The following is a 27918-nucleotide window of genomic DNA, read 5'->3' as shown; positions in this document are numbered from 1 at the left end:
TAATAAATTTATTTATTTATTTATTGGAGGCGTTGGGTTTTCGTTGAGGTGCATGGGCTTCTCATTGCAGTGGCTTCTCTTGTTGCGGAGCGTGGGCTCTAGGTGCACGGGCTTCAGTAGTTGTGGCACACAGGCTCAGTAGTTGTGGCTCACGGGCTCTAGAGTGCAGGCTCAGTAGTTTTGGCTCACGGGCTTAGTTGCTCCGCGGCATGTGGGATCTTCCCAGACCAGGGCTCGAACCTGTGTCCCCTGCATTGGCAGGCGGATTCTTAACCACTGCACCACCAGGGAAGTCCCTAGTAACTTGTTTTTTTTTTTTTTAATTTTTATTTATTTATTTATTTACTTATTTATTTTTGGCTGTGTTGGGTCTTCGTTTCTGTGCGAGGGCTTTCTCTAGTTGCGGCAAGCGGGGGCCACTCTTCATCGCGGTGCGCGGGCCTCTCACTATCGCGGCCTCTCTTGTTGCAGAGCACAGGCTCCAGACGCGCAGGCTCAGTAGTTGTTGCTCACGGGCCTAGTTGCTCCGCGGCATGTGGGATCTTCCCAGACCAGGGCTCGAACCCATGTCCCCTGCATTAGCAGGCTGATTCTCAACCACTGCGCCACCAGGGAAGCCCTAGTAACTTGTTTTTTAATAAATTTATTTATTTATTTTTGGCTCCATTGGGTCTTCGTTGCACGGGCTTTCTCTAGTTGTGGTGAGCGGAGGCTACTCTTCATTGCAGTGCACGGGCTTCTCATTGCAGTGACTTCTCTTGTCGTGGAGCACGGGCTCTAGGCGTGTGGGCTTCAGTAGTTGTGGCATGCGGGCTCAGTAGTTGTGGCGCACGGGCTTAGTTGCTCCGCGGCATGTGGGATCTTCCCTGACCATGGTTTGAACCCCTGTCCTCTGCATTGGCAGGCAGATTATTAACCACTGTGCCATCAGGGAAGTCTGTAACTTTTAAATATACAATACAATATTATTAACTATAGTCACCATGCTGTACATTACATTCCCAGTTTTACAGTTTTATAGAAGTTTTATAGCATGTAAATTTAGTCAAGAATTGACTTCATATGTACTCATATGAAGAAAGTTATACAATATAATTAAAAGATACAAAGCAAAAGTGGGACAACCAAAAATCAACCATCTCCTTGGCAGTGAAAGTGCTGAATCCTAACCACTAGGTCACTGGGGAACTCCCTCAACCCTCCCTCTTCCCTTCCCTTGGAAGGCAAGATAAAATATCAGAAAAAAAAGTCAATTCTCCCAAAATTAAAGTATACCATTAAGATAGTTCCAATTTGTATTTCAAAGAATAGTCAAGGACAAATATTTTAAAAGAAAAAGAGAAATTTGCCTTACCAAATATCAGAACATGCTCTAAGACCACTTAAATCAATAAGTAAAAGGGAATCAATAGGTAAACAGGAATCCCAAACTAGGTGTTTGTGTATACGGGAACATGGCAATTCAGTTCGTTGGAGAAAGGATGATATAATAAGAAATAGTCCTGGAACAGGAGGCCATCCTTACTGAGAGCCGAAGCTGGGCTGGGACTGTGTACCAGCTGGGCTTTTGTTCCAGAGCAGTGGCACCTGGTGGGGGAGGGCACAGCTCCTCTTGCAGGACACCCACAGCATCACAGCTGGAGGTAGTGAGAGACTGACTCGGCTTCCAGGCTGTCCTCATGGGTCTGGCTTATCCCTGCCCTCCCACTTTCCATCCACCTTGCCCCCCCAGCTGCCTGCCCTGCAGACTCCAAACTCCAGCATCAGAAGCAAAGATAATGACCTTTCACAGACCGTTTAACTAGTTCTTATAATTGCATTAATTGGGTAAGGGCAATTTCCTGTAACAAATCTCTTAATTGAAAAAAAATTATGTGCGTGTATGTATATGTGTACGCATACCCTAATGGTCTACTTCTCTGTGCCATTTTTGATTGCGATATAATAACATTGTGTAAGTGTAAGGTGTACAATGTGTTGATGTGATACATTTATATACTGCATTATGCTTACCACCATGGTTAGCTAACACCTCTATCATGTCACATAATTGTCATTTCTTTGATGTGGTGAGAACAGTTTGAGCCTTGACTGACATACTAGATGAAGGACGTATAAGTATTCATTGTATTATTCTTCCAACTTTCCTCTAGGCTTTGAATTTTCAAAATAAAATTCTGGGGGGAGAAAAAGAATACAAAGGCTCTAACGTCAATAGAAGAGCAAATCCAACTGGTTAACAAACATGAAAGTACATTCAAATTCACTAGGAGTCAGGGACATGCAATTTAAAGTAATAAGGAGGGCTTCCCTGGTGGCGCAGTGGTTGAGAATCTGCCTGCCAATGAAGGGGACACGGGTTCGAGCCCTGGTCTGGGAAGATCCCACATGCCGCGGAGCAACTAGGCCCGTGAGCCACAATTACTGAGCCTGCGCGTCTGGAGCCTGTGCTCCGCAACAAGAGAGGTCGCGATAATGAGAGGCCCGCGCACTGTGATGAAGAGTGGCCCCCACTTGCCACAACTAGAGAAAGCCCTTGCACAGAAACGAAGACCCAACACAGCCATAAATAAATAAATAAATAAATAAAATTTAAAGTAATAAGGAGGTACCACTTTACGTCCATGGTGGAAAACTGGGGCTCAAAGCCATTGGGAAACTCTGAGAGCCAGTGTAGACCAGTGCCCTCAGAGTTAGCCCCCCAGGGTGAGGTTGCTAGGGGGTACACCAGTTCTCACCAGTCATCGGTTGAGCTGCTCTGGTGCGAGATACTGATTTCCAGCACTTTCTCACTGCCTGCCAAAGAAAAGCTGCAAAGATGCTGGCAGTTGGAAGCCAGGCTGAAGCACATCAAGTGGAAAGACCAGGAGGACAGGGATGGCTGAGGCTCTGCGTGCCTGCGCCTGCATCACTCAGATCCACTCATGCTCCTCCTTAGGTCGCGCTGTCACTGCTTCCCCAAGGTCAAAATTTCTTAAAAGTGGAGGAGGAAAGAGAGGAAGAAAACCTTACACTAGGAGGGTTAGTGGGACAAGCTACACTACTGTAGCTGGTGCTAAGGCTGCAGCGGAGATTCTTCCTTCTCTCCATCCATTCTAGACTCCCCCTCGCTCTCAAGCAGCACTTGATGCTGGTCTAGATGGCTTGTCTGGTGGATAACCCAGACCTTCATTTCCAAGGGGTCGGAGCTCCGACAACTGTGTCCTTTTCAGGCTGGGGAGGTCACCGTTGCCCATTTGTGGATGATGTATCACTGGGCATGAAGCACCAAGGGGCGCCCGTGAATCTCCTGCATGCAGATCCGCTCCTCCTGCTCCCGTTAGGTAGCAGCAACCCTATCTCCTCATGATAATCAGGATACCTGCCAGGATAATCTCTCCGCTCTCAGTGTGTGAGAGAGTAGGAGCCAGGCACAACTGCTAAGCGTGGGAGACTCCGGGCACCACATAGACGCTCTGCATCCTTTCACCTTCTGCTCCCACTGCTACCTGAGTGCTCATCTCCATGTTCTCCCATTGAAATTCCTGAGAACTAAAATTTGATAAGCTCACATCCTCCCTGATTTCCAGGCCAGGCCACCCCGGAGGCCACTGGCTGGTCTCTGAACAGGCCAGCCTTGAGTTTGCCGTCCACTTGGTTATCTCAGTCAGCTGAGGTCAGAGGGGTTGGAGGTCACATAACACAATTTTGGGGGTCTAGGGCTGCCTCATCAGCAGGGGTTTGGCCCCCCTTAGAAGGGGCTGTAGGTGTGGCCGGCACAATGTTTGGCATATTTGGTAAAGAAGCTGTAGTCCTATGGGGCAGCCTTTTATCACCAGCCTTCCTAGTCATACGGTTAATTCATAATGAACTTTTTGGCCCACTGAGTGTAGTTTCCTAATTTGTAAAATAAGTGGGTCAAGCTAAGATCCTTCTAGCTCCAAAATGACTGATAACTGTCTCTCCCTTCAGACATTTATACATAAACTATTTTTAAGCCAGGACTGCCTCCAACCTATGCTTATGTAATTTATTTTTTGAGCCCCAAGTTTCATTTTTCAATAGATTCTAGCTGTTTTATTTATCTTTATTATATTTCAGTCTGTGGTTGGAGCCATCATTTTGCTCTGCTGCAATGTTTGAATCATGAGTTTGCCTTTTGGTGTATTTGCTTTTCTTTAGAGCTCTGTGCCATCAGCATATATGAATGTGCTTTCAAGACAGGACCAAGCAGAGGCCTAGGGCAGTCACTGGAGACCTATTGGCACTCTGCCTTCAGTGATCAAAGAGCTGCACGAATCCCCTTAATAGTGTTGTCAGATGGCCCACAGTCCTCCCTCCTGACTCTGAAGCTATTTCAACAGACTTTTAGCGATGCTTTTGCTAAAATTAACACCTACTATATCTCCAGCCATGGACCCCTTGACTGATGTCAGATATCATCTAGAAAATCCCATATTTTACAGATAGGAAATTGTGACTTGCCCAAAGTCACACACTGTGGCAGGGTTGGCTTCTTTATCTATGTTCTTTCCATTGCATCATACTTCCTCCACAGTTCAGGAAACTTATCTCTTGCTGCTGTAAAAAATTACCACGAATTTAGTGGCTTACAACATACAAGTTTCTTACCTTACAGTTCCGTTGGTAAGAGGTCTGACACATACCTCACTGGATTAAAGTCAAGGTGTCAGTAGGGCTGGTTGCTTTCTGGGGTCTCTAGGTGAGGATCTGTTCCTTCGCCTCTTCCAGCTTCTAGAGGCTGCCTGCATTCATTGGCTCGTGGTCCCCTTCCTCTAGCTCCAGAGCCAGCATCTGCAGGTGGAGTTCTTCTCATGTCACATCTCTCTGCCCCTTCTTCCATGGTTGAATCTCTTTCTTCCCATGGCCCTGAAAGCTTCATCCTTTCAAAGACCTGTGATTAGATTGGCCTCCCGGGATAAAACAGGATGATTTCCCCATCTAAAGGTCCTTAATCACGTTAACAATTTTGTCAGGTAAAGTAACCTATCCTGTCCACGGTTTCTGAGGATTAGACTGTGAACATTTGGGGGAGGCCATTCTTCTGCCTATCACATGCTATCTGTAGATTAGGACCTCCTGGAGTCAGTGGGTTAAGGTAATGAAGATGGACAGAACCTGACTTTCAGAGTCTCAGGTGACTTCCTTGACTTCCTGATGTTGGCTGGACTTCACGAAAGTTTATGCAGATGAGCCCCCTTTTTTTTTTTTTTAAGGAACTTGATTTTTTTTTTTTAATTTATTATTATTTTTATTTTTGGCTGTGTTGGGTCTTCGTTTCTGTGCGAGGGCTTTCTCTAGTTGTGGCAAGCGGGGGCCACTCTTCATTGCGGTGCGCGGGCCTCTCACTATCGCGGCCTCTCTTGCTGCGGAGCACAGGCTCCAGACGCGCAGGCTCAGTAGCCGTGGCTCACGGGCCCAGCCGCTCCGCAGCATGTGGGATCCTCCCAGACCAGGGCTCGAACCCGTGTCCCCTGCATTAGCAGGCAGACTCTCAACCACCGCGCCACCAGGGAAGCCCAAGCCCCTTTTTAAAAAAAAAAAAATTTTATTTTGCTGCACCGGGTATCAGTTGCAGCATGAAGGATCTAGTTCCCTGACCAGGGATCGAACCTGGCTCCTCCACATCGGGAATGCGGAGTCTTAGCCACTGGACCACCAGGGAAATCCCTAGATGAGCTCTTTTCCACACAGCAAACTCTTTCCGAGGCCCTCATAGCTGGGCTCCCTCCTCTTGTTTACCGTAGAACCACTCCCTGAAATAAGCATGGAGGGGTCAGGAGAGGGCAAGAAATGGGCTTTGGTGTTTGTCCTCTAGGATCTCAGATGAAATTATGATCCTGGAAAAGCTGAAATGTACAGCACTCGCCCCTCAGCTCTGAGAAGCCCCCAGGCATTCCTGACATTTGGGTAGGTGAGGTGCAGCTCAGAGTTACAGCTGTCCTTTCTGATGTCCAGCCTCGAAAGGAAATATACATGTCAATATCGCAAAGACCCCATGTGGCACACATGGGGAAGGAGACGTACTCTGCTCTCATACCTTCGTCACAAAAGAAGGCCACACGATGGTCTAGGACTGAGGGAATGCAGTGTCATAAGGAGATGTGTATCCATCACCAGAAGAGCTAAAGAGGACAGAAACACAGACCACCTAGCCCAAGACATCCAAGGCATTGTGGGCGTGCAGCTTAGCTCATCCAGTCCCATTTGGGCACCCTCCCTCCTAAAGCCTCCCCAAGGGTCGAGTTAGGCAGCATGCCCATTGATTCCTTTTTTGAGCACATACTCATTTGAAGCTTGGTTTTGGCATTTTACCTGGCATCCAGGCCCTGTTGCACATGGGTTCTGAAAACTGGGACATTATCTACAGTTTACAGAATTCCTGCAAGTGTTCCTGAAATTGATTTACACACACGCTGTCCCTACACCCCATGCCCTGTGCACTACAGGTACCAGTACCCTGACCACTCCCCCTCACTCCTGCCACCAGCTGCTCTATGCACTCCCACTCACTCTCACAGGCCCCTGAGGCCCCCAGGGAGTCACCAGCACACACCACTCTCACTGTCTGGGAGAGGGGGCTGGGGTGTTGGAAACTTTAATCAAGCAGGGACGGTTAACAGCTGCAGGGACACCCTAGGAAAGAGTTAGCCTTCAAAAGGAAATACTTATAGACTCTGTCCCCATGACCTTTTAAGACTTCTGAAAATGACCTGTCATTTCCCGCCATGGAAAAAAAACACAGCCGTCACATGCACCCTTCAGGCACCAGAATCCTCCATGCTTAACCCTCCAGGCAGGCTTGGGCAGAGATGCTCGCTTCTCACAGACGCCCCAACAGACGGCAGAGACCTGGGGATGCGGGTGCATGATTGCACACTCACACCCATGTGGACGTCTGCCTCTCCCCCCGACACGTTTCTCAGGTGACAAATGTGTTCTTCTGTCAGTGGGCACTTTTTCTGGGGGGGGCTGGGTGACACTGTTGGGCAGAGCTCTCATCAGACCCCTAGGCCTATCACAGCACCCCTCCACACACCACTAACCGTACACTACGAGCTGCTAGCATGTGGGGAGGACCTCTTTCTCCTTCCTTTTTCCTCCCTGCAGCTGCGGGTTGTGGGGGAGGGTTCTGAGGGGGAGGATGTCACCGACTCAGGGTGGGTTTTTCCCACCTCCATTCCATGTCTTGCCCCAGCCTCTTCTCACCTGCAGTGAGCCCTTCGGGGGTCACATTCTGATAAAAGAACTTTAGGGAGCCCTCTGCACCCCTGCTCAGCTCGCACACCCTCCCCCCTGTTTCCTCTCCTCCATCAGCCAGGCCTCTCAGTCCCTGGTCTTCCCCCACAAATGCCCCCTTTTTCATTGGGGCTGGGAGTAAAGGGACAGTTAGTTTCTGCTGTATAACAAAGTGAATCAGCTATACGTACACATATATCCGCATATCCCCTCCCTCTTGCATCTCCCTCCCTATCCCACCCCTCTAGGTTGTCACAAAGCACCGAGTTGATCTCCCTGTGCTATGGGGCTGCTTCCCACTAGCTATCGATTTTACATTTGGTAGTGTATATATGTCCATGCCACTCTCTCACTTCGTCCCAGCTTACCCTTCCCCCTCCTCGTGGACTCAAGTCCATTCTCTACGTCTGCGTCTTTATTCCTGTCCTGCCCCTAGGTTCTTCAGAACCATTTTTTCCCTTAGATCCCATATATATGTGTTAGCATACGGTATTTGTTTTTCTCTTTCTGACTTACTTCACTCTGTATGACAGACTCTAGGTCCACCGGAGGGACTTGTTAACGGAAGAATTTTACTAGGAAAGTACGAGAGAAGCCAAAACCAAACCAAGAAGAAAGCAAAACCTTGGCTGGTCCAGAGTCTGCCCGCTCAGAACCCAGCCCTGCTCTTTGCCTCCCCTCTGAGAAGCTGCAGTCCATCTTCATCCCCATGCAAGTCCTTTGCTCATCTGCTCCCTGACCCCCAACAAGGTGCATGAACAGTCAGTGCTGAAGGTTTTTCCAGAGGCACACAAACTGTGGTGTCCCTCACCCTCACTCCCAGCCTGGCCTTTCCCAGAGGTTCTGCCTCTTGGACTCACCTTGCTGGGTCTGGCTCAGATATCGGAACACGGGGGTCGCGTTAGTCTGCCAGAAGGCAGGATGGGACAAGGAAGAGGCTGACTGGCCACAGGTGTGATCATTAGGGCAACAAAGGTGGAGGAGGCCAGGGAGAGGCTGTGAAGCGAGAGTCTGGGGGTGTTTACACAGGACAGTCAGTTTGGTCCCAGATCCTCTGCATCCTCCAAAAGGGTTGCCTCATTCCCAGGGAAGGCTTTGGACTGAGAACTTCTCTGTGTGTGGGATTCTCAGCAGCTCTGTAGGACTACAGTAGAAGAGGAGCCGGGCCCACCCTGAAAGCCCCCAAACTGATGGAGAGAAAAGTCCCACCAAATCAGGGATCCCCCTTCTGGGAACTCATATCTACTGGGAACCTCAGGATAAGGAGGAGCTAGGGCTTCACACTAGGACCCCTCAATCTGAAGGGGCGGATGAAGCCCCACCCTGGAGCAATGATTAGGGAGATCCTCTTTGGTCAGTTGAGCACAAAAGAGCTCCGACTGCACATAGAAAGCCCGTGGACTGAGCAGCCAGGAAAGAAGCATGGGGCAAATCAGGGTAGATGATGAGGCTGGGCGTTCGGAGCCCAGCACTGTCAAGGTGGGTCTGGGATGCATGAAGGAGGAGCACAGGCAAGACACAGGGACAGCCCTGAGTATTGGTTCTGTGACACCCCACAGCCCTGAACCCCATGCTCTGGACCTCAGGTTCCCCTCCCCTGCCCCTCTGGCCGGAGCTCAGGGATGCCGTTTGCTTCACTGAACCCATCTGTCTGAGGCTGGGTCACATCTTCCTCTTTTGTGACTGGAAGTCACAGGGCAAAGCACTAAGCTGTGCAGTCACGGAGGGAACACAGAGCCTAAGAGTGTGAAGGGACAGAGGGGAGAGTGGCAAGAAAGCCTGGGGCCGGTGGAAGAGGAGGGAGGCGAGTGGGAGCAGAGGTGCTCAGGACCATGGCTGAGGCCATCACCTATGCAGACCTGCGATTCGTGAAGGCTCCCCTGAGGAAGAGCGTCTCCAGCCGGCTAGGACAAGGTAAGGGTGGATAAGGTGTCTCCTTGATTCTGCATCTCCATCCTCCTTGAAGACCCCACTCCCACCCCAGAGACCCCAATCCTGACCCCACCTTTTCTCTCCTCTCCAGACCCAGAGGCTGATGAAGACGGAGAACTCACCTATGAGAATATTCAAGTGCCCCCAGGCCCAGGAGGACCCTCAAGCTTGGCTTCCACTCGATTAGGGGGCAAAGCAGGTCTGGAGAGCCCAGGGGATGTGTGTTTATGGGGGACTGTGTCTTGCGCTGGGGAGTCCACAGCATTCTTGGGAGGACAATACCCTTGGAGAAAGGCTGGGGATTCTCAGGAAGAGAATGAGCACCAATTATGGGAGCTAAGGAAGGATAAAGCTCCCAGGGGGTAAGGTGGAGACCCCGGTGGGGAGCTAGGGCTCCACGGAGGGATCAGGGCAGCCGTGTTGGGGAGCTGAGAGCGAGTGGGAAATGGGGAGTCCCGGGAGAGAGAAGAGAGGGGAAGGGGGAGGGGGAGAGCACTCCCGGGGAGAGGGTTTTGGCAGGCAGATGAGGGCCCCCAGAGGAAAAGATAAAGGGAGACCCAGGAGGGTGATAGAGGGTCCCCAGGGAAAGGATAAGGTAAGACCCAGGAGGGACACGAGAGTCCCAGGGGAGATGCGGAACTCCGGAGAGCGCTAAGGGTGTCCCAGAGCAGTGGCAGAAGGCACCTTAGCACAGACTGGGGTCTCGGCGCGGTGGAGGGGGTGAGGGTGGGGAGAAGGGGTATTTCCTGGCTTTCCCACCTTCAAACTGGAGTCGATCCCTTCCGCAGGGGTCCAGTCGGAGCAGCCAACTGCCGCCTGGAGCCCCGTGACGTCACCGGCTGCCGGGCGGATTCTCCCCTGTGAGTACCCGGTCCTCCCCGCCCCGCGCGCGCCACCCGCTGCCCAGCTCTTCTCGGGCCTCCGAGTGGGGGCGGGGCGCGGCCTCGGGCTGGGCAGCCCTCCCCCACCAGGCCCCCCAGGGCGCTCGCGGAGTCAGGTGCTGGCACCGGTCCCCGCGGGAGGTGGTGCTGGGCCCCGCGGTGTGCAGGTCTGGCCCACGGATTGAGCCCGGGGCGCAGCCCTCCGGTCAGCCCGGGCAGCCCCGTGACACCCTCCCCTGCCGCTTTCACCCTCATCCTTACAGAGATCTTTCCGACGCATCAACCCAGATCTTCTGCCCCCTTCCCCCTTACTATGGTCCCCATTCACGTACCCCCCTCTCCGGTCTCCGTCTGAGATTTAGTTCCCCGTCCTACCAGGTAGTGCCCCTCAGTCCTTACCGGTAACAATCCCCAGCCCTTATTCTGGAACACCTTACCTCCTCCACCTGCGGAAACTCTGCGGGGACAGAAACCACCGCGCGTGCTCCGAGTCCTCTGCGGGATGCTCTTTCCCGTGAATCTCCTCCACCCACACCCCCTCAGTCTATCAACTTTCGTGGGGCTCACTGCCCTCAACCCACTGTCTCCCTAAGGCCATGCATCCTACATGCAGTACCTCCTTCTGGGCCTGCTCCTCGCCTGCCTGCTGTTAGGGGTGGCTGCCACCTGCCTGGGAGTGCACTGTGAGTATGGCTGCCCCCCATTCCCCACTCACCCCAGACAACTTTCTCCCCCACTCTCCCCAACAGCTGCCCTTCCTCAGCAGGGCCCAGAATCACTACCACCACATCCTCAGCTTTCATCTGGCTTCCAGCCAGGTCTGTTTCAGAGTGCCGTGACTTCCTAAATTGTCCTCACCTAATCCAGTACCTCCTTAAGCTTTAGGCAGTCAGATCTTATATTCCATTCCAGCCTGTTATGCAAAAAGTTGCAAGAAGCAGCCAAAGGACCGATGCTGAAGCCTCAGGGCACCAGAGCATGGCTGAAGATGTCCTCCAAATCTCTCTTTATGGCCAAACAGATTTCCAGGTGTCTCAGCAGCTCCAGCAGACGAACAGGGTTCTGGAAGCCACTAACAGCACCCTGAGGCAGCAGCTGCGCCTAAAGATAACCCAGCTGGGGCAGAGGGAAGAGGATTTGCAGGGGTCCAGGAGGGAGCTGGCCCAGAGTCAGGAAACACTACAGGTGGAACAGAAGGTTGGCCAGGCTACCAAAGAGCAGTTGCAGGCCTGCCAGTCAGATGGGGAGAAGACAAAAGAGGCCTTGAGAAATAAGGAGATACAAAGGACAAACTTGGAGCAGGAGCTGAGCAGCGTGCGGGACACACTGAAGCCCTTCTTCACATGCACCTCACCAGGTATCTTCTCTGGGAAAGGGGAGATGGTAGGACCTGCCATGAAGGATGGATTGAAGTGAGGGGTCTATCTATCTATTAGGGAGCCACTGAGTTGTTCAGGAAAGGGGTAATGAACCAGAGTGCTGGCTGACATGACCTGTGCACCCTGGGCCTACAGGGCGAAGGATCTAGCTGCATACTGGTTTTAGGGAGGGCTCACCCAGCTCTAAGGCTGATCCTGTAGGGGAGAAGAGGGTGGTAGCCAGCTGTACAAATGACACTGTCCAGAGCAGCAAACTCAGGGCTCACCTGGCTTGACATCAGTGTCAAGGATCTGGGAACCCCCTGAATTTGGATGTGAAATTGATTGTTCGCACGTTTTTCTAAAGAGAGGACCTGTAGCTTTAATTAATTCTCTCTACATCTGAGATTCCCCAAAAGATTAAGAATTACTGATGGATGAGGTACAGTCTGGGGTTGGAGCAAGGCAGCTGAAGCTCTCGCAGTGAGGTGGGCAGGGGTGTTGTAGGACAGGGAATTAGGGTGGAATGCTCATCCCTTTTGAAAGGAGGAGTCCAGCCAGTGTGTGGGGATGAGGGAGCGGGACACATAGGAGGTCTCCCAAAGTTGGCTGAGGTTGAGGCAGGGTCCCCAGCCCAAGGGGACTGGAATGTCCATGGACTGGTTGTCTAGAGGTTAGGCTCTGTCTATCTCAGGGGCATCTGGCTACTCCCCCAAGGCTTAAAAGAGAGAGGTTCTGTACAGACACCCCCAGCCCTCATTTCTTTAACCTTCTCATTCTCTACAAGCCTCAGTTCCATGACAGTGCTGCCCCCTCCTTCCCCACAGCTGAACCCTAGACCTCAGCATCCCAAACTGCTCTTCCGCTGAAAGGATGGCTTCAAGTCTTCACTCTGACCACAGCTGGCCTTCTATAGGCTTTCCACACACTTCTTCTTCAACCTCACGGAGGCCTCCAACCTGCTGGCTCCCCTGTTTCCTCCCTTCCCGTCAGCCATCACCTGTCTTCACTTCTCTCTCTACCCATCTTGGATTTGGGGGCCCATCACTTCAGCCACCCCACTCACTCCTTGGCTCCATTGTCCTGGATGAATGCACATGCCTGCACCCAGGGGTGACAAGCTGTGCAGTCATTCTGCTTGGTGCCACAAATCTCTAGTCTCAACTTCAGCTGGGGCCCCAGCACTGCCTGCCTGGCAAATCTGCAGTGGTCGGCTGGCTCTCTGTACCCTACTACCCTCTCTCTCACTCTCAGCAGATGCCCTACTCTGTCAGAGAGGAACTCCCTCTATTTTTGATCACCAAGTCTATATATCCATTTGCATTTTCCCCCATCTTCATGTCTTGCAAGGATAACTGCAACAGCTTGCTGAATGTTTTTCCTAAACATCCCCCCTCCAAATCCACTTTTCATGTTGCAGCCAGAGTAATCCTTCAAAAACAAAAATCTGATCATGTCATCCCAGTTAAGATCATGTCATTTCATTTAATTAATTACATCAAAAGTTATAGAATACATACTATATGTCTAGCACTGTACCCAGGCACTTGGGATACAACCAGAGAACAAAATGCTTCAGTGTAAAACCCTACATTGACTTTCTCTTGCTCATAATATAAAAATAAAAAATCCTCAACCTGGCCTCCAAGGCCCCCGCCTACCTTTCAGCATGCTGCTTATCCCCTCACCCTCGTCCATTTGGCCACACCGACTTCTTTTTATTCTTTTAAGTTGCTGTAGGACAGTAACCTAAGGCAGTAGCTGGGTGGGGATGAGAAAACGTAGACAGAAGAGAGGGAGCTGGAGGAGAAGGAATAATTTTTGAGTGACGGAGGTAGGACGGATGGGACAAAGCAACGGAGAGAGGTGGGTTGGGATCAGGAGCATAGACTGGGGTGTGGGATGTTAAAGAAAGAGGGAGGTTTATTTCTGACAGATAGTCAGGAAAAGAGGAACAGAGAAGAGACAAATTTTGAGGTGGAGAGGAGGAAAATGGAGAGAGTTCACACGTCAAGTGTCTGACAATTTCAGCAAAGCAGGCAGCAAGGTTGTCTACTTGTGGAAGAGTGGAGGGGAAGGTGGTGGCTAGCCGCTTGGGGAGTGTGGGAAAGTTTGAATATGCAGTGAGAAACGCTTTAGGGAGCCAATGAGATGAATGGGAGGCCTATTGAACGCTTGTTTATCAGGGGCCCAGGTGAAGTTAGCCAAAATGGGGGAGTAAACAGCTATTGTTCAGAAATTGGGGAGAGTACCACCAGTCCTTTTCAAATAAACCTCCTACATTTTAAGGAGTAAAGTTGTTGAATGTTAAAGGCTTTTACTAAGTATGCACAGGTATGGCATTTCCAGGGGAAGTGAAGAAAGAAAGATTGCAAAGATTAAGGACCAGAAGTCAGTGAAGGCACTGAGGTTCGACCCCAGGGAACATTGTTAGCAACCAGATTGCTGAGTGATCACTTTCATCCCAAGTGTTGAGATCTCCCTCCTGGGTCTGGGCAGTGCTGTCACACTCTTTCTGCTTTTTAGATTCCTGCTGTCCCTTGGGATGGATACTGAATGAGAGGAGTTGCTTTTACATCTCAGTTACTAAGAGAAGTTGGGAGGAGAGCCAAAACCATTGTAAATCTCTGTCCTCTGAACTGGCCAAAATCGGCGACATTTCTTATGCATATGGAGTAAGAAAACCCCTGTTCAAAGACTGTATGGGTATTGTTGGGTAAAGGGACATATGCCATCAAGTCAGGGATGGCAGTGCACACAGGGAGTGCATCCCTTTTCCATGCAGCTTCTCAGCACAGTGCTCCAGATGGCCCTATTAACTGATTAGGGTTGGTGTGAGAGTTGAAACTTAACGAGCCATCTTTACGTTAACCTGTTTCTCATCTCAGCTTTCTGGTCAGCTCTGGGCTGCTGAACAGGTTCTTTGACTCTCATGGCCTCTCAGGCAGACAGGTTCCATACCTGGTGGGCTGGATTGTAGGGATTGGTTCCTTGTGACCAGAACAGCCCACAGAATGACTCTTCTTCAAAGGCTGGCAGAAATTCTTACCCAGCATGTGTGTGTGTGCGCGCGTATGCACGCATGCACGCACGTGAACTGAAGGGTCAGCCTGCATCTGCAGGGTGGCACTTGAAGGATGCGGGGATGGTCACCGATGAGCCGATGTCATGCACCAAGGTCGAGCACAGTCCTCTTGCCAAAGCTCATAGCCTCTCTAGTGTTCACTTTCTTCCAGGTCCCCTCCTCCCGACACCCCCTCCCTCCTCCTATTCCAATATTTCCCATCACTCCTCACACACCTCTGGTCTCTCCGAATCTCCCTTCAGACTCATTATGCCAGAAGCTTACGTAAGGTGTTGGCACAAGGTGGTTCAGCTGAATCATACTGGATTGACTTCAGAAATAAGTTCTGGCAGTGGAGTGATGGTACAAGATACAATGGGTAAGTTTGTTAGGACTTTTGGGCAACAAAAATCCTCTATAATCCCTTCATAAAGACACAGTAATGAGATCTCCCTCCAGGTCCTACTCTCAAAACTTTTTCACAAATCAATGTTATAATTACCCATTTGTCCATTTCTTCTATTTGATTAATAACAGGCAGGCTTCCTTTCTATTCTATCCCCAGTACCTAGACATCCCTGGCACGTGCTTTACTTAAAAAAAAAAAAAAAAAAATTACCAGTTTGGGACCTATGTCATCTTTCTCTCAGGGGGACAAGTTGAGGGTTTAGCTAGGGCTTCACAGCTGATGAAGAACCCCAGCCTTCTAACTTCTCAGCCCAGACAAGGCTACCCAAACTGAGGTTGTACTTTTTCAGTCAAGGCCACTTGGTATACTAGAGTTGCCCGCCCCAGGGAAGTGAGAAAGGAAGCAGTGGGGTAACTTTGAGAATCAACCCCAGGGACCCTGAAACAGGGTAGTTACCTAACTGGAGTTTCCTCCTTTAGGACCTTGGGTGATTTTTTCCCTCCCTGGTCCTCTAGCCTCTTCGGGTTGGGGTCCAGACACCTGTACCTGAACCATCCCACACACGGCTTTAGGTAGGCAGGGTGAGTTAGGACTTGGGTTAGGTTTGTGCAGGGCAAGAGAAGGGAGGACGGGATAGGAGGGGGCCAGAACTTATCCCAGTGCTACATCACCACCCTTTAGGTTTTATGGTCAAAGCCAAAAATGTGCCAAGGTAGAAGGCGATTGGCTGGTGAGTCTGAAGGCAGAGGACTGTTATTCTTCTCTTCCCTCCATCTGTGAGATGGAAGCTTTCAGGTATCCAGATGTGGACCACTCTTTGCACTGAGCTGGGTAAGTGTCGGGGATGGGACGGAGGCGTGGGAGTCCGGGGGCAGAGGGTCTCAGGGCAGGGGCCCAGAGGCCAGGGGGAAAACTTGTTCCTGTGACAGCCATGTCCACAGCCTCCAGGCTGTGCTTATGGAAGGGGGTGCTGGGCAGGGGAGGCTATGTGGCTGTCCAGGGAGCTGGGGACGAGATGGGGTGAGCTGGGTGAGGGTTCTTAGGGACAGTCAACTGTGGAGCTCCCTGATGCTTTAATCCTCCAGATACTCACGCCAACAAGAGCCTGTGCCCTTCATGCCTAAGCTGTAGCCTGCAGGTCCTAAGCTCCACCTCCCTGCAGTGTGTCCTCACTCTGCCTGGACAGTGCCTGGCCAAGGGCTGATCCACGCCCAACATTGCTAGGCAAGCCTGCTGCCAATAGAGATCCTGTCCCACAAACTGGACTGTTCCCAGGGAAAGAGTGAAGAAGCTTCTAGAAGAGATTTTGGCCTCCCCCAAAACCTCCCACAGTGGAATGGGTGGGGAGGGCGCACGGGCTGAGCGGATAGGGGCAGCCCGGAGCCAGCCAGGCAGTTTTATTGAAATATTTTTAAATAATTTGCACGTGTTAGTCTCGTGTGTCAGCAACGCTTTGTCTGGTTCAGTGATCCCCACGGGAGAGCAAGCTCAGGGGATGCAAAGGAAATGTTGTGTTCCTCACGTCCATGCCGAGGTTCCCCTCTACAGGGAGAAGCGCTGCTCAGCCCATCCGGGGCTGGCACAGGCCAGCATGTGCGCTCTGTCCTCACAGGGCATCCTGAAGGCCAAGGGTGGAGGCCGGAGACCACAGGCCCCACTGCTAAGAGCGTGCCCCCGGCAGCTGCAGGCTGGTTGTGGGTGGCTTGGCGTGGTGCCCCCGGTGGCAGAGGAGACTGCCCGCCTCGCAGTTCAGGTTGCGGTAGCGGGCCACAGCTGGTGTGGGGCGGGGGCACATGGACAGGAAGCCAAAGCTGAGGGGGCCGAGGCAGCAGCCAGGGCAGGGCAGCCCCTCCTCGGACTCCCGGGGGGCTGACGGGGGCGGCGAGGCTTCTGTCCGCTCCAGGGCTGCTGCACGGGGCAGGCTATGCTGGGCCCGGTTCCAGGGCTCCCCAGCCCAGCCCTGTGGGGAGTTCACCACCACGGCTGGGGGGTTGTTGTTAAGGGGGGCTCCTGATCTAGGGGACCAGGGCTGGGAGGCTGAGGAACAAGTGCTGATGAAGTTGTCTGTGGCCACGGCCAGGGGCAGCTGGGGAGCTGGTCCCGGGGGTTCTGGCTCAGGGCTACTGCCCTCACACTCCATTCTCTCTTCAGCCGAGGGGCCCACAGCAGGAGGGACAGGACCTGGCAGTGCTGTCTCCATACGTCGGGGGAGTTCAGGGGATGATGGTAGCGAGCGGCAGCGGCGGGCAGGTGTCCCAGGCTGGACCAAGGTCTCTGGAGTGGTCACCAAGGGCAGCTGGGTGGAGGGCAGTGCTGATGGTGGTACAAGGGGTAGGGGGGCGACTGGCTTGCTGGGTGTGTCCAGGAGCTTGATCTTGCCACCTCTGAGGTCTTCCCGTAGTGAAAAGGGGTTGACTCGAGTCAGATTGTCCCCCCAGTTGGGGGGCGATTCTGGCGACGGGGGCAGGAAGAGGTCTGACCGGCTTCGGGAGAGCCGGGGGTCTGGCCTGGGAAGTGTGGCAGAGGGACCCCCTCTTGGAACAAACCCTGTAGACAGAGAAGTCTGTGGTCACTGTTCTCAGCATTGATCATAGTTCCCTGAGGGTCTCATTATTCACCAGGAGGCTGGTGGGACTAGAGCTGAGAAAAGGGAGTCCCACAGGGTGCTTTGGAAAGGGGGAGATGTCCCCTCCAGCCCCCTTTACCTCTTCTTTCCTTGTTCCCCTCCCTCAGGCTCTAGAATTAGAAAACGATCTTCTCTGAGATGTCCTCTCACCCCACTCCCACCCCCAGGCTTCTCAACTAATAAAAACACTTAGTCTCCCTGGATGATTCTGAGTTCTAAGGAAGAGAGAGGCAAAAGGACCCCAGTTGTGCTCACTTACCCTGACTGTGTGCCAGGGGAGCCCTGAGGAGGGGGGCTGGCTCAGGCAGCTGCTCCAGGATCCATTCCAGGTGCTGGGTGATTTCAGTGAAGGGAGCACGAGTGCCAGGTTCCATCTGATGGGGAGAGACGGGCAGCTTCACTCAGTGCTCCAGAAGAGGGTCCCTGAGTTTCCTCCTGTCATCTGGCCCGGCTGGCCTTGTCAGCTGGTGGGTGGGGGTCGGGGGCAGGGAGGGAGAGTGAGGCTCTTACACTGCAGCAGTGGATGGCCAGGAGCAGGAAGGGCAGTGGGCAGTCATCCCCTACCAGGGTTCGGAAAGCAGGCACATCCAGGCCAAAGTCCTGTGGGGACAGAGAGGAGGGGCCTCCAGGTCAGCCTTCCTCGAGTTCTCCTGCTGTCCCCCAGTCAGGACCTCACCCTCCAGGGAACCCTCCTTGGTTATGATGTGCCTAGTCTGGAGTTCCTCCTTTTAAACCTGGATGCATCATTCACCTCAGTACGGGGTAGGTAGTCAGGGTCCGCAGGTACTCGTGCGATGAGCTCACAGAGGACAATCCCAAAGGCAAAGACGTCGGCCTAGGGGTAGGAGCGAGTGTCAGGGGGAGGCATTGACAGTTTCATGTAAGAATTTTGTCAGAATACGTCAGAATTTGGGGGAGTCTTGACAGTTTTCCTGTGTTGGAAGGGGTGTGAGGGGTAAAGGGGATCTTGGGGGTCTTCTGAATATCTGGTAGGGTTGCTGAGGAACTTGGGATGGAGCCTTATAAGAGTATCTCAAAGGTCTCTGGAAGGCCTTGGGGATCTGAAGGGTTGATATCTTACCTTCTCATCATACAGCTCACCCCGCAACACCTCTGGAGCCATCCAGTAAGGGGAACCCACCACAGCCAACGGCTCCTTCCTTGCCCCTTCCCTGCAGGGGCAGGGGCAGAGTGGTCAGGAACATCCTACCCAGACACCCTCCCCAAACAAAAGAGCATGAGGTCAGCCCCCTCACTACCCCAAGGGAAATGTCCCTGTGGGCTTCACTTAGATAAGGGGCATCTGGGAGATTTAGGGGGATGGGGCATTCACCTCACCTATACACAGGAATCTTTTCAGCCAGCCCAAAGTCGCCCACAACAGCTGTGAAGCCTCGGTCTTCCCGCCGGATCAGACAGTTCTGACATACATATAGCATCCCCACATACCCATTACCTTCTGTTCTCTTTTCTCCCAAAATGCACCCCAAAGACCCGTCACTCCAGAATAACCCCAACCCTCTCTGATCTCCCAGTTTTCCAACGCACCCCAATCTTGCAACATCACCCGTCACTCCAAACACAGCATGGTACCCAGTCCCTCAGAGCACTCCCCTCACCCCAGTCCCCCATTCTCCAGTGTCTTGCTGCCCCAACATCCTAATGCTGTCTATTATCCACATTCCAATACCCACGGGCTAGTTACAATCTAATCTCAAATCCCCTTTCATGCCTCCACCCACCTGGCCAGCCTACCTTGGATGTGAGGTCTCGGTGGAATACACCTTTGGCATGCAGGTACCGCAGGCCGCGGGCGATGTCCAAAGCCAGGCGGAGCCTGACAGGCCAGGATAGGGGTTCGGGGGAGCTGAGCAGCTGTTCCAGGGTCCCCCCATTCATATACTGGGACATAGGGGTAGGAGAAGGGGAATGAATATCAAAGTTTCAGTCTGTCCTCTACGTCTCCCACTTATAAGCCTGGGGACACTCAGGAGGATCACAAAAGTCAAGAGGGTGAGTCTGTGCCCTAGGGTCCCCCATTCATATCCTAAGGCTATCATGTCCCACACAGGTGCATCTATTTAAATTTAAATTATTAAGGTTAAATAAAATTAAACATTCAGTTCCTGTCACACTAGCCACATTTCCAGTGCTCCTTAGCCACATGTGGCTAGTGGCTATGGTTTTGGACAGCACAGCTATAGAACATTTTTATCACTGCAGACAGATCTGTTGGACAGCACCCTTCTAAAGGATAAAAAGGACTGGGACCAGCTGAGGCCTTTTATTTGTGGTTTGCCTGAAGGGAAGTTCAGGGAAGCCTCCCCCGGGTCCTGTTGCCTCTCATTACTCCTCTGTAGATGCACCAGGCCGCTGACTCTCTCTCCCCTTGGTGGTGGTTGTGGTGGAATCCCCCCCTTCCTGGCCCATCCTCACCTCTGTAAGAGCGTGCAGCTGCCCTTGGTGCACACAGACCCCCATGAACCTGGAAGAGGTTGGGAAAGATAGCAGGGTAGGCTCTAAGAGCCCCGGCCTCTCCACAGTTCCCACTTTTCCCGCGGGATCTTTCCCCTATCCCCCAGCAAGCTTCCCAGCAAGCGGCTGGGGCCGCTCACCTTAGAATGTTGGGGTGCCGGAGCCGGTTCATCAGCTGCACCTCCCGCAGCGTGTTTCCCCGGTTACTGGGGAGCCTGTTCATTTTCAGCACCATGACTTGCCCTGACTGTCGGTGCCGAACCTGGGGGCAGCAGGGGATGGCGAGTCCCGCGCAGGTTGGGCGGGTCGCCAGGGTCCGGGCCCCCTAGTTCCAGCCTGGCGTCTAAGTCTCGGTCCCGCCCCTCTGCCCTCTCTGCTGGTCCTACCTTGTAGACCTCAGAGAAGAAGCCGGCCCCGATCTTCTCGGCGCAGTGGAAATCGTCCACGCGCGCCAGGCTGGACACGGCGCTGCGGAGAGCCCGGTAGGAGGAGGGGCGGCCCCGTCCCGGGCCTCCGCCAGCGCCCCCCGGCCCCGGAGGCCCCTCCCCCGGCGCCTCTCCGGGCCCGGGCCCTGGGCCCCGTAGTGGGGGCCGTTCCCCGGCCATGGCCGGGCCCCCAGCCCGGGGCCTGCCTCACATGGCAGGGTCCCCGGGGCCCGGGCAGGCCGCGCTCGCCATGGGAGCGGGCCCAGCCCGATCAGGGGCGCAGGGGCTCCCGATCCCTCCCGCTCCCGCCCAGGAGAATGGAAGATACGCCGAAGAGCCTGGGCCCGCCCCCGCCGCGCCGGCTTGCTGGGCCCGGGTGGACGCCGCTCCGCTCCGCTCTGCGCAGGGCCTGGGACTGGGCCTGGGCCTGGGCCGGGCGGTGGCGGTGGCGCTCCCGGGCGCCGGCGGGCAGGCGGGCGGGCTCCCCGCAGGCGGAGGCGGGCGGGCGGGCGGCGGCTGCTCCGCTTCGCCGCTGGGGCTCAGGCTCCGCGGCCTGTCGGGGCGGGGCTGAGCCGGGTCTCTACTTAACTCCTTCGAGCCCGGCCTCCGGGCAGCGGCCACGCCCCCTCAGGTGCGCACCCCGCAACCAGAGGCCGCGACGCCCTAGGCGAGTGGGTCTGGGGCGTCGGGGTCAAATAAGTTCAGGCCTGAGCTGAATAACTGAAGGGAATTCAGGGCTGATGGTGCGTACGCGCAGGTCAAATGTCTTTTAGCTGCCCTGGGAGTCCTTTCTCCCCTCCCTCCCTCAGGCCACTGTCGGTTGAGGGTCTGGCTCCGGAAGCCGCCAGATTCCTGGGCTCCAAGGACCGGCAGGGCAGAAAAGTAGACCCCTCCGGCCCAGCTACAGTCGGAGGCAGCCCAGCAACCTACCCGCCTTCCCAGCCTCCGCCCTGCCCAGCCTGCCCATTTCCCAGGTCTCGACCTTTACACCTTAAACCTCTGTACTCCCTGACACTTTCTTCCTTCTTGGGCGGTTGTGATGCCTCGGAGCTATAGTGAGCCTTTGGCCAGCCCGTTCCGGGTGTGGTCCCGACTCCTCCTCACTCCATCCCGCCTCCCTCGAAAAAAGTTCAGATTCCAGAGCCTCTGTCTAGTGACCCACCCAGCCTGTACCTTACTCTTACTATTTCGTCCAAATGCCCCTCTCTCTCAAAAGAGAAGCCTCCACCTGTAGGGAAGCCCCTCTTTGCGCAAGATCCCACCCCTTGGCAAAACCCCGCCCCTCAAGGAGCCGTTCCCCTCGGAGACCCCTCTCTTTTTCAGTGAGACCTCTCCTCACTATGGCACGGCCACCATCAGTGTGTACTAGAATCCCTCAGGGCGACACCCCTCCTTTGTGTGTTCCTCCTACCAAGTGAGACCCCACCTCTCAGAGTGACTCCACCAGTCATTGTGACCCCTCCTCTCGACGCGAGTCCGCCCCTCAGTGTGACCCCTCTAGGCAGGTACCGCCCCCATCATGTAGGAATCGGGTCTGCCCCCTCAGGCGGGAGGAGGACCTGCAACCAGCCTCTAAAGCGGTGCGGGGTCCTGAGTGCGCACGCAACGTTTCAGGACCCTGTGCGCTCGCCGTACCCAACGCTTTCGGTTCTCCGCTGGCTCCTCCTCCCGGCCATCGGCGGAATAGCCAATCATCGCCGGGGATGGGTGACGTCACTCGATCCCGGCGACTGGGCTGGGACTAGCGGTGGTGGGCGTCGGTGAGCCGCTTGCCACCTAGCGGCGGAGTGGAGGGAGGCAGTTGGGCCTCGGGAGTGAAACGGGCTGCGACAGAGCTTGAGGGAGCGAGGCTGAGTTCTTTTCAAATATTCTAAAGTACTATATTTCTATTTCTGTGGTAAGCTAAAAAGAAAATTAATTGCACAGTCCGCGTCCGTGTGGGTGACCGCCTTCTGACAGAGTCCTGTCCCATGTTTGTGGAGAGTTAGAGCCTCATACTATTTAATTGTCAGGAGCTAATGAGAAAAGAATAAAGGCAGTCTTAAATTATAAACGGTGCAGGAGGGTCGAGAGAAGGCCAGATGCTGTCTCAGTACAAGCGAAGTTTTCGCACAAGGTTGGAGAGGAAAGAGCTGGAGAGATTCACAGTCCTTCCACAGCCAGTGGAGACAGGCCATATGCATCATATTCATTCTTCCAGAGGCAATTTGGTCTCAGCAAAACAAGCTCATTCGTCACATTACGTGTTAACATCTACAACTATGTAATTTGTAAGTTTGTTTTCTATAGTTGTGTAAGATCTGTAAACACTAGGAATTTATGCCTCCTTTTGTTTAAGTAATAGAATAATTTAATCGACTCGTGTCTGACCGTTTACCCAAGTTTGAGAATATCTATAGCTGGTAATAGTAATTCTAAGCAGAGGAGCCAGGTTCCTGTTTTAGACAGATTACTGTGGTTGTATGGAGGCAGGGGGACTAATTAGGAAGGAGGTGCTGACAATGCTTCTGGTGAGGAGAGGATGAGGACTGAACTAGGGTAGGGATAATAGGGAAGGGGAGGAGGAAACAATCAACTAGAATGGGAAGACTTGATTGATTAGTATCCAAAGTCAGTCAGTCCTGTAGAGAGAAAGAGCATCAGCCAGGATAATTTTAAAGTTTCTAGCTTAGATGACTGAGTGTCAACTGAGATAAAGAATCCAGGAGGAGGAAAGGTTGGGGGCGGGGGAGGTAGGTGATTGCCATGAACGAAGGGGTGATGTGATGGTAAAGAAAACTGAAGGTGGATGCCATTATCCAAGTAGGGAAGGAGAGACAGGCTGACAATGGACTTCTAGGGAACACCAACAGTATTAAAGTGTGGCTGGATGAAGTCCATGAAGGAGACACAAGAAACATGCTGAAATATAGGAAGAGAATTTTTTTTTGAGAGTGTGTAAAATTCTTTATTTAGAACAATAAAGCCTAAGTGTTTATAATGTAATTTCAAATTCAAACCTGTATATAAAAGGGTCAGGACTTTTACCTGTTTTAAGAAGTACACATACGGTACACACATACACATCACATTTTACAACCGTTTTTATTTAATTAAAGTCATAATAAAACTGTTTAGAATAGAGTTGATGTATATTTATATTACAATATGCAAACTCCAGTCTATGACTGAACTAGCAATATATCTGTGCATCCATCTAAATGTCTGAATACTTTTCAAGTCCACTGATTTAAAAAATAGTGGCGGGACTTCCCTGGTGGTCCAGTGGTAAAGAATCCGCCTTCCAATGCAGGGGACACGGGTTCCATCCCTTGTCGGGTAACTAAGATCCCACATGCCGCGGGGAAGCTGGGCCCGCGGGCCACAACTACTGAGCCCATGCGCCCTGGAGCCCGTGCGACACAACTAGAGAGAGAAAAACCTGCACGCCACAAGTAGAGAGAAGCCCATGCACCTCAGCGAAGAGCCCACGCTGCAATGAAAGATCCCGCACGCCTCAGTGAAGACCCCGCGTGCCTCAACGAAGACCTGACACAGCCAAAAATAAAAACCAAACAAAAAACAAAAAAACACTGGTGGCAAGTGGAATCCAAGGAATGGAGAGTTTAGGAAAAGTGGAATAATGAACAGTATTAAATAGTGCAGAGGGATGTGCTAAGATGAGTTTTAAATGTTCCTTGAGTTAGGCTTCTAAAAGATCCTTTTGTTGTTTTTTCAAACTTTTTAGGATGGAAAATGTCAAACGTGAAAAAAAAGAAAGAACACAGAGAACAATGAACCCTTATTTACCTTGGGTAAGACCATTTTGTTGGAGACCCATTGTTCAAAATCACCCATGCCTCAGTTGTACTGTTGCCATAAGTGACAAGGCCGAGGTGAAAGTATCTGCTTTTATGTACCTTCTATGCCAGTGATCCTCCAATAATCAATTCATGGACAATCTTGTTTCATCTATACTCCTGCTCTTTCCCCCCACCCAGTTACTTGGTGAATATTTCTGACATTATATCATTTCATCAATAAATATTTCAGTGTGTTACCTCTAAAAGATAAGGATTCTTCTTTAAAACAAAATCACAGTACCATGTCACACCTAAAAAAATAATTCCTTAATATCATCCAGTATCTAGTTGTTCATATTTCCCCTGTTGAATTATACTTAGTTTTAAAAAATTGTTAATTTGAATCAAAATCTAAATAAGGTCCATGCTTTGAAGCTGATATGTTTCTTACATCTTTAACTCCATCCACTATCTTTTTTCCCTTACTTTTTTTTTTTTTTTTTTTAAAGAAACCAGGACATTTGTCCTGTAGAGTTTCTCGGAGTCTGAATTTTGCTGAGCTTCTAGTGTGATTTAGCATGTTCTTCAGTCCCCTGTATTTCCAGTAAATTGGTAGTTAGGGACAATTAGGTTTATATTTGATTATTTTGGCAAAACTAATTTGTAGGTGGTTTTAGCACTTTTATCGTGAGGTATACAGTGGGGGTCTTTTTGTGATGTTAGTAACTGATGATGATCATTGTCTAGACCAGAGTTTGTCAAATGTGGCACTACTGACATTTTGGACTGGATAAATTCTTTATAGTAGGGGCTGTCCTGTGCATTGCAGGGATGTTTAGCAGCATCCCTGGCCTCTAGCCACTGGATGTCAGTAGCAACTCCCCCAATTGCCATGACCACAAATGTCTCTAGACATTGCCAGTTGTCCCCCCTGGGGGCAGAATTGTCCCTGATTGAGAACCACCGGTCTTGGTTCATTAATATAGGAATTGGAAAATAACATTCTCATTCTGTCCTTCCTTCTTTATTAGGTAGAATACCTCTACAAAGAGAAACTTTTCCACGTTAAACTATTTGTTACTCAGAGATATATTTCATGTGGGAAAGGCAAGAAAAATGCTTGATTGTTTCCCTTTTATATTACCAGCTTCTCAAGTAGTGAGTTGGTTCTGTAGCATCCTCCAACAGTGACCAATGAGGTTTGCTTTTTTTAGTACCATCATGAACTCATAATTTAACACATATATAATGTGCCTCAATCATTGGCAATTTAAAAATTTATTTTTGATTCTTAAATTGTCCTTTTTTGGCCACTGGACACTTATTCAAGTTGGCTCCTGAGTCCTTTTGACATGACCCTTAAGAAACCCTCCCTTGGGCTTCCCTGGTGGCGCTGTGGTTAAGAATCTGCCTGCCAATGCAGGGGACACAGGTTCGAGCCCTGGTCCGGGAAGATCCCACATGCCGCGGAGCAAATAAGCCCGTGAGCCAAAACTACTGAGCCTGCGCGTCTGGAGCCTGTGCTCCGCAACGGGAGAGGCCGCGACAGTGAGAGGCCCGCACACCGCGATGAAGAGTGTCCCCCGCTCTCCGCAACTGGAGAAAGCCCTCGCACAGAAACGAAGACCCAACACAGCCAAAAATAAATAAATAAATAAATAGATTTATTAAAAAAAAAAAAAAGAAACCCTCCCTTAAGGTTTCTTGGATTTGATATAATAAAATGTTCCAGGCTCATTTTGTGCATTCCTAGACTGGAGCTGGTATCAGCTATTTTTTCCAATGATTCATGGTCCTTTCAGTTGGAAATGGTATTTAGAGACCACAATACGGGTACTAGGGATATAAGGTTATTTGACCTTAGGAAGAGCAGCTAAATGAATATATTGATAACCTATTCTTTTCAAAACAGTCCCCTCCACCATATCTCTTTTTAAAAAAAATCTATTTATGTTATTTATTTATTTTTGTCTGCATTGGGTCTTCATTGCTGCGCACGGGCTTTCTCTAGTTGTGGCGAGCGGGGGCTACTCTTCGTTGCAGTGTGCAGGCTTCTCATCGTGGTGGCTTCTCTTGTTGCGGAGCACGGGCTCTAGGCGCATGGGCTTCAGTAGTTGTGGCATGTGGGCTCAGTAGTTGTGGCACACGGGCTTAGTTGCTCCACGGCATGTGGGATCTTCCCAGTCTAGGGCTCGAACCCTTGTCCCCTGCATTGGCAGGCGGATTCTTAACCACTGCGCCACCAGGGAAGTCCTAACTTCAAGGCTTTAAATTCTATTTATACCCTAATGACTCCCATTTTTCTCCACCTCAACCTCTCTTCTGAGCTCTAGACTCCTGTATTTAATTGCTTATTTATCACATCTAGTTGGATATCTAGTTGGCTTTTCAAATTCGATGGGTACAAAACAGAGCTCTTGAATCCTCCCCCTCTTCCCCAGCTTTTCTCTAAGGCTTCCCCATCTCAATAAATGCAGCCTATTAGGTGCCCAGGCAAGACAATTTAGAATTATCCTTGATTCCTCTCATTCTATCCTATGTCCAGCCCATCAGCAATTTATGTATGTTCTACGTTTGAAATCTATCCGTAACCTGACCACTCCTGACATTTCCACTGCCTCTAACCCAATCTAAGCCACCACTGTCTCTTGCCTGGGTTGTTGCAAGAGCCTCCTTTATAGTCTCTCTGCTATGCCTTTGTCTCCTTGCAGCCTATTCTCTACACAGTAGCCAGAATACCCTTTTAAAGTGTAAGTTGAATCATTTTGTCACTCTGCTCAAAACCTGTCATCTCACTGAGAATCAAATCCAAAATCATTCCTATAGTTTTCTAATATTTATACCTTTGATTTCTATTCCTTTGCTTAAGACCTTCAATACAATGTTGAGTGAAGTAGTGGTAGTAGACACTCATGCTTGTTCCTGATCTTTAAAAGAATGCTTTTAATGTTTCACTAATAAGTTTTATGTTAACTGTAGGTTTTTTTTGTAGCTACCAATACCAGTTAGCTATTATCACAGAAGTGCCACGTAACTAGCCATGTCAAAACTCAGTGGCATACATTTGCAGCTGCATGGATGGACCTAGAGGTTATCATACTAAGTGAAGTAAGTCAGAAAGAGAAAGACATATGATATGACTTATATGTGGAATCTAAAATATGACACAAATGAACTTATCTACGAAACAGAAACAGACTCACAGACATAGAGAACAGACTTGTGGTTGCCAAGGGGAGTCGGGGGAGGGAAGGATTGGGAGTTTGGGGTTAGCAGATGCAAACTATTATATATAGAATGGATAAACAACAAGGTCCTACTGTATAGCACAGGGAACTATATTCAATATCTTGTGATAAACCATAATGGAAAGGAGTATGAAAAAGAATATGTATATATATATGTATAACTGAGTCACTTTGCTATAGAGCAGAAATTAACACAACATTGTAAATCGACTACAATAAAATTTTAAAAAAACTCAGTGGCATAAAACAGTTATTTATTCTCAGAAATCTGTGGTTTGACTGGGGTCAGCATTCTAAACTAGGATTGGCCACATGGCTTAGCTGTGCTCCATCTGTCTCTCACTCCTCCTGGGACCAGCAGGATAGCCTAGGCATGTTCTTGCCATGGTGATGGAAGAAGAGCAAGACAAGAACAGTTTTGCAACTGCTCTTCATGCCTTTGGGTCACATCATGTCTATCAACATTCCAATGGCCAAAG

At 51.1% G+C, this 27918-nt stretch overlaps 2 protein-coding genes across 2 annotated transcripts; one reads left to right on the top strand and one right to left on the bottom strand.

Moving 5' to 3' along the window:
- Positions 1–941: 941 nt before the first annotated feature.
- CD72 (CD72 molecule) lies at positions 942–25878 on the top strand. Its single transcript, XM_082401539.1, has 9 exons — positions 942–9153; positions 9263–9370; positions 9960–10031; positions 10646–10735; positions 11074–11409; positions 13937–14085; positions 14738–14853; positions 15565–15714; positions 24137–25878. Exons 1-8 carry the CDS (start codon positions 9072–9074, stop codon positions 15707–15709), a joined length of 1098 nt encoding a protein of 365 aa, XP_082257665.1. The 5' UTR covers positions 942–9071; the 3' UTR covers positions 15710–15714; positions 24137–25878.
- TESK1 (testis associated actin remodelling kinase 1) lies at positions 16266–21601 on the bottom strand. Its single transcript, XM_082401445.1, has 10 exons — positions 20371–21601; positions 20125–20246; positions 19946–19994; positions 19265–19411; positions 18848–18930; positions 18591–18681; positions 18261–18344; positions 18020–18109; positions 17769–17883; positions 16266–17430 (listed from the first exon to the last, which is right to left on the bottom strand). The coding sequence occupies exons 1-10, from the start codon at positions 20587–20589 to the stop codon at positions 16544–16546; spliced, it is 1887 nt and encodes a 628-aa protein (XP_082257571.1). The 5' UTR covers positions 20590–21601; the 3' UTR covers positions 16266–16543.
- Positions 25879–27918: the final 2040 nt, after the last annotated feature.

The sequence above is a fragment of the Balaenoptera borealis genome (genome assembly GCF_965194805.1).
Source record: "Balaenoptera borealis genome assembly, chromosome: 8".
Classification (NCBI taxonomy): domain Eukaryota; kingdom Metazoa; phylum Chordata; class Mammalia; order Artiodactyla; family Balaenopteridae; genus Balaenoptera; species Balaenoptera borealis.
Note: the sequence above shows the minus strand (reverse complement) of the source record. Positions and strands in the feature narration are given on the sequence as shown.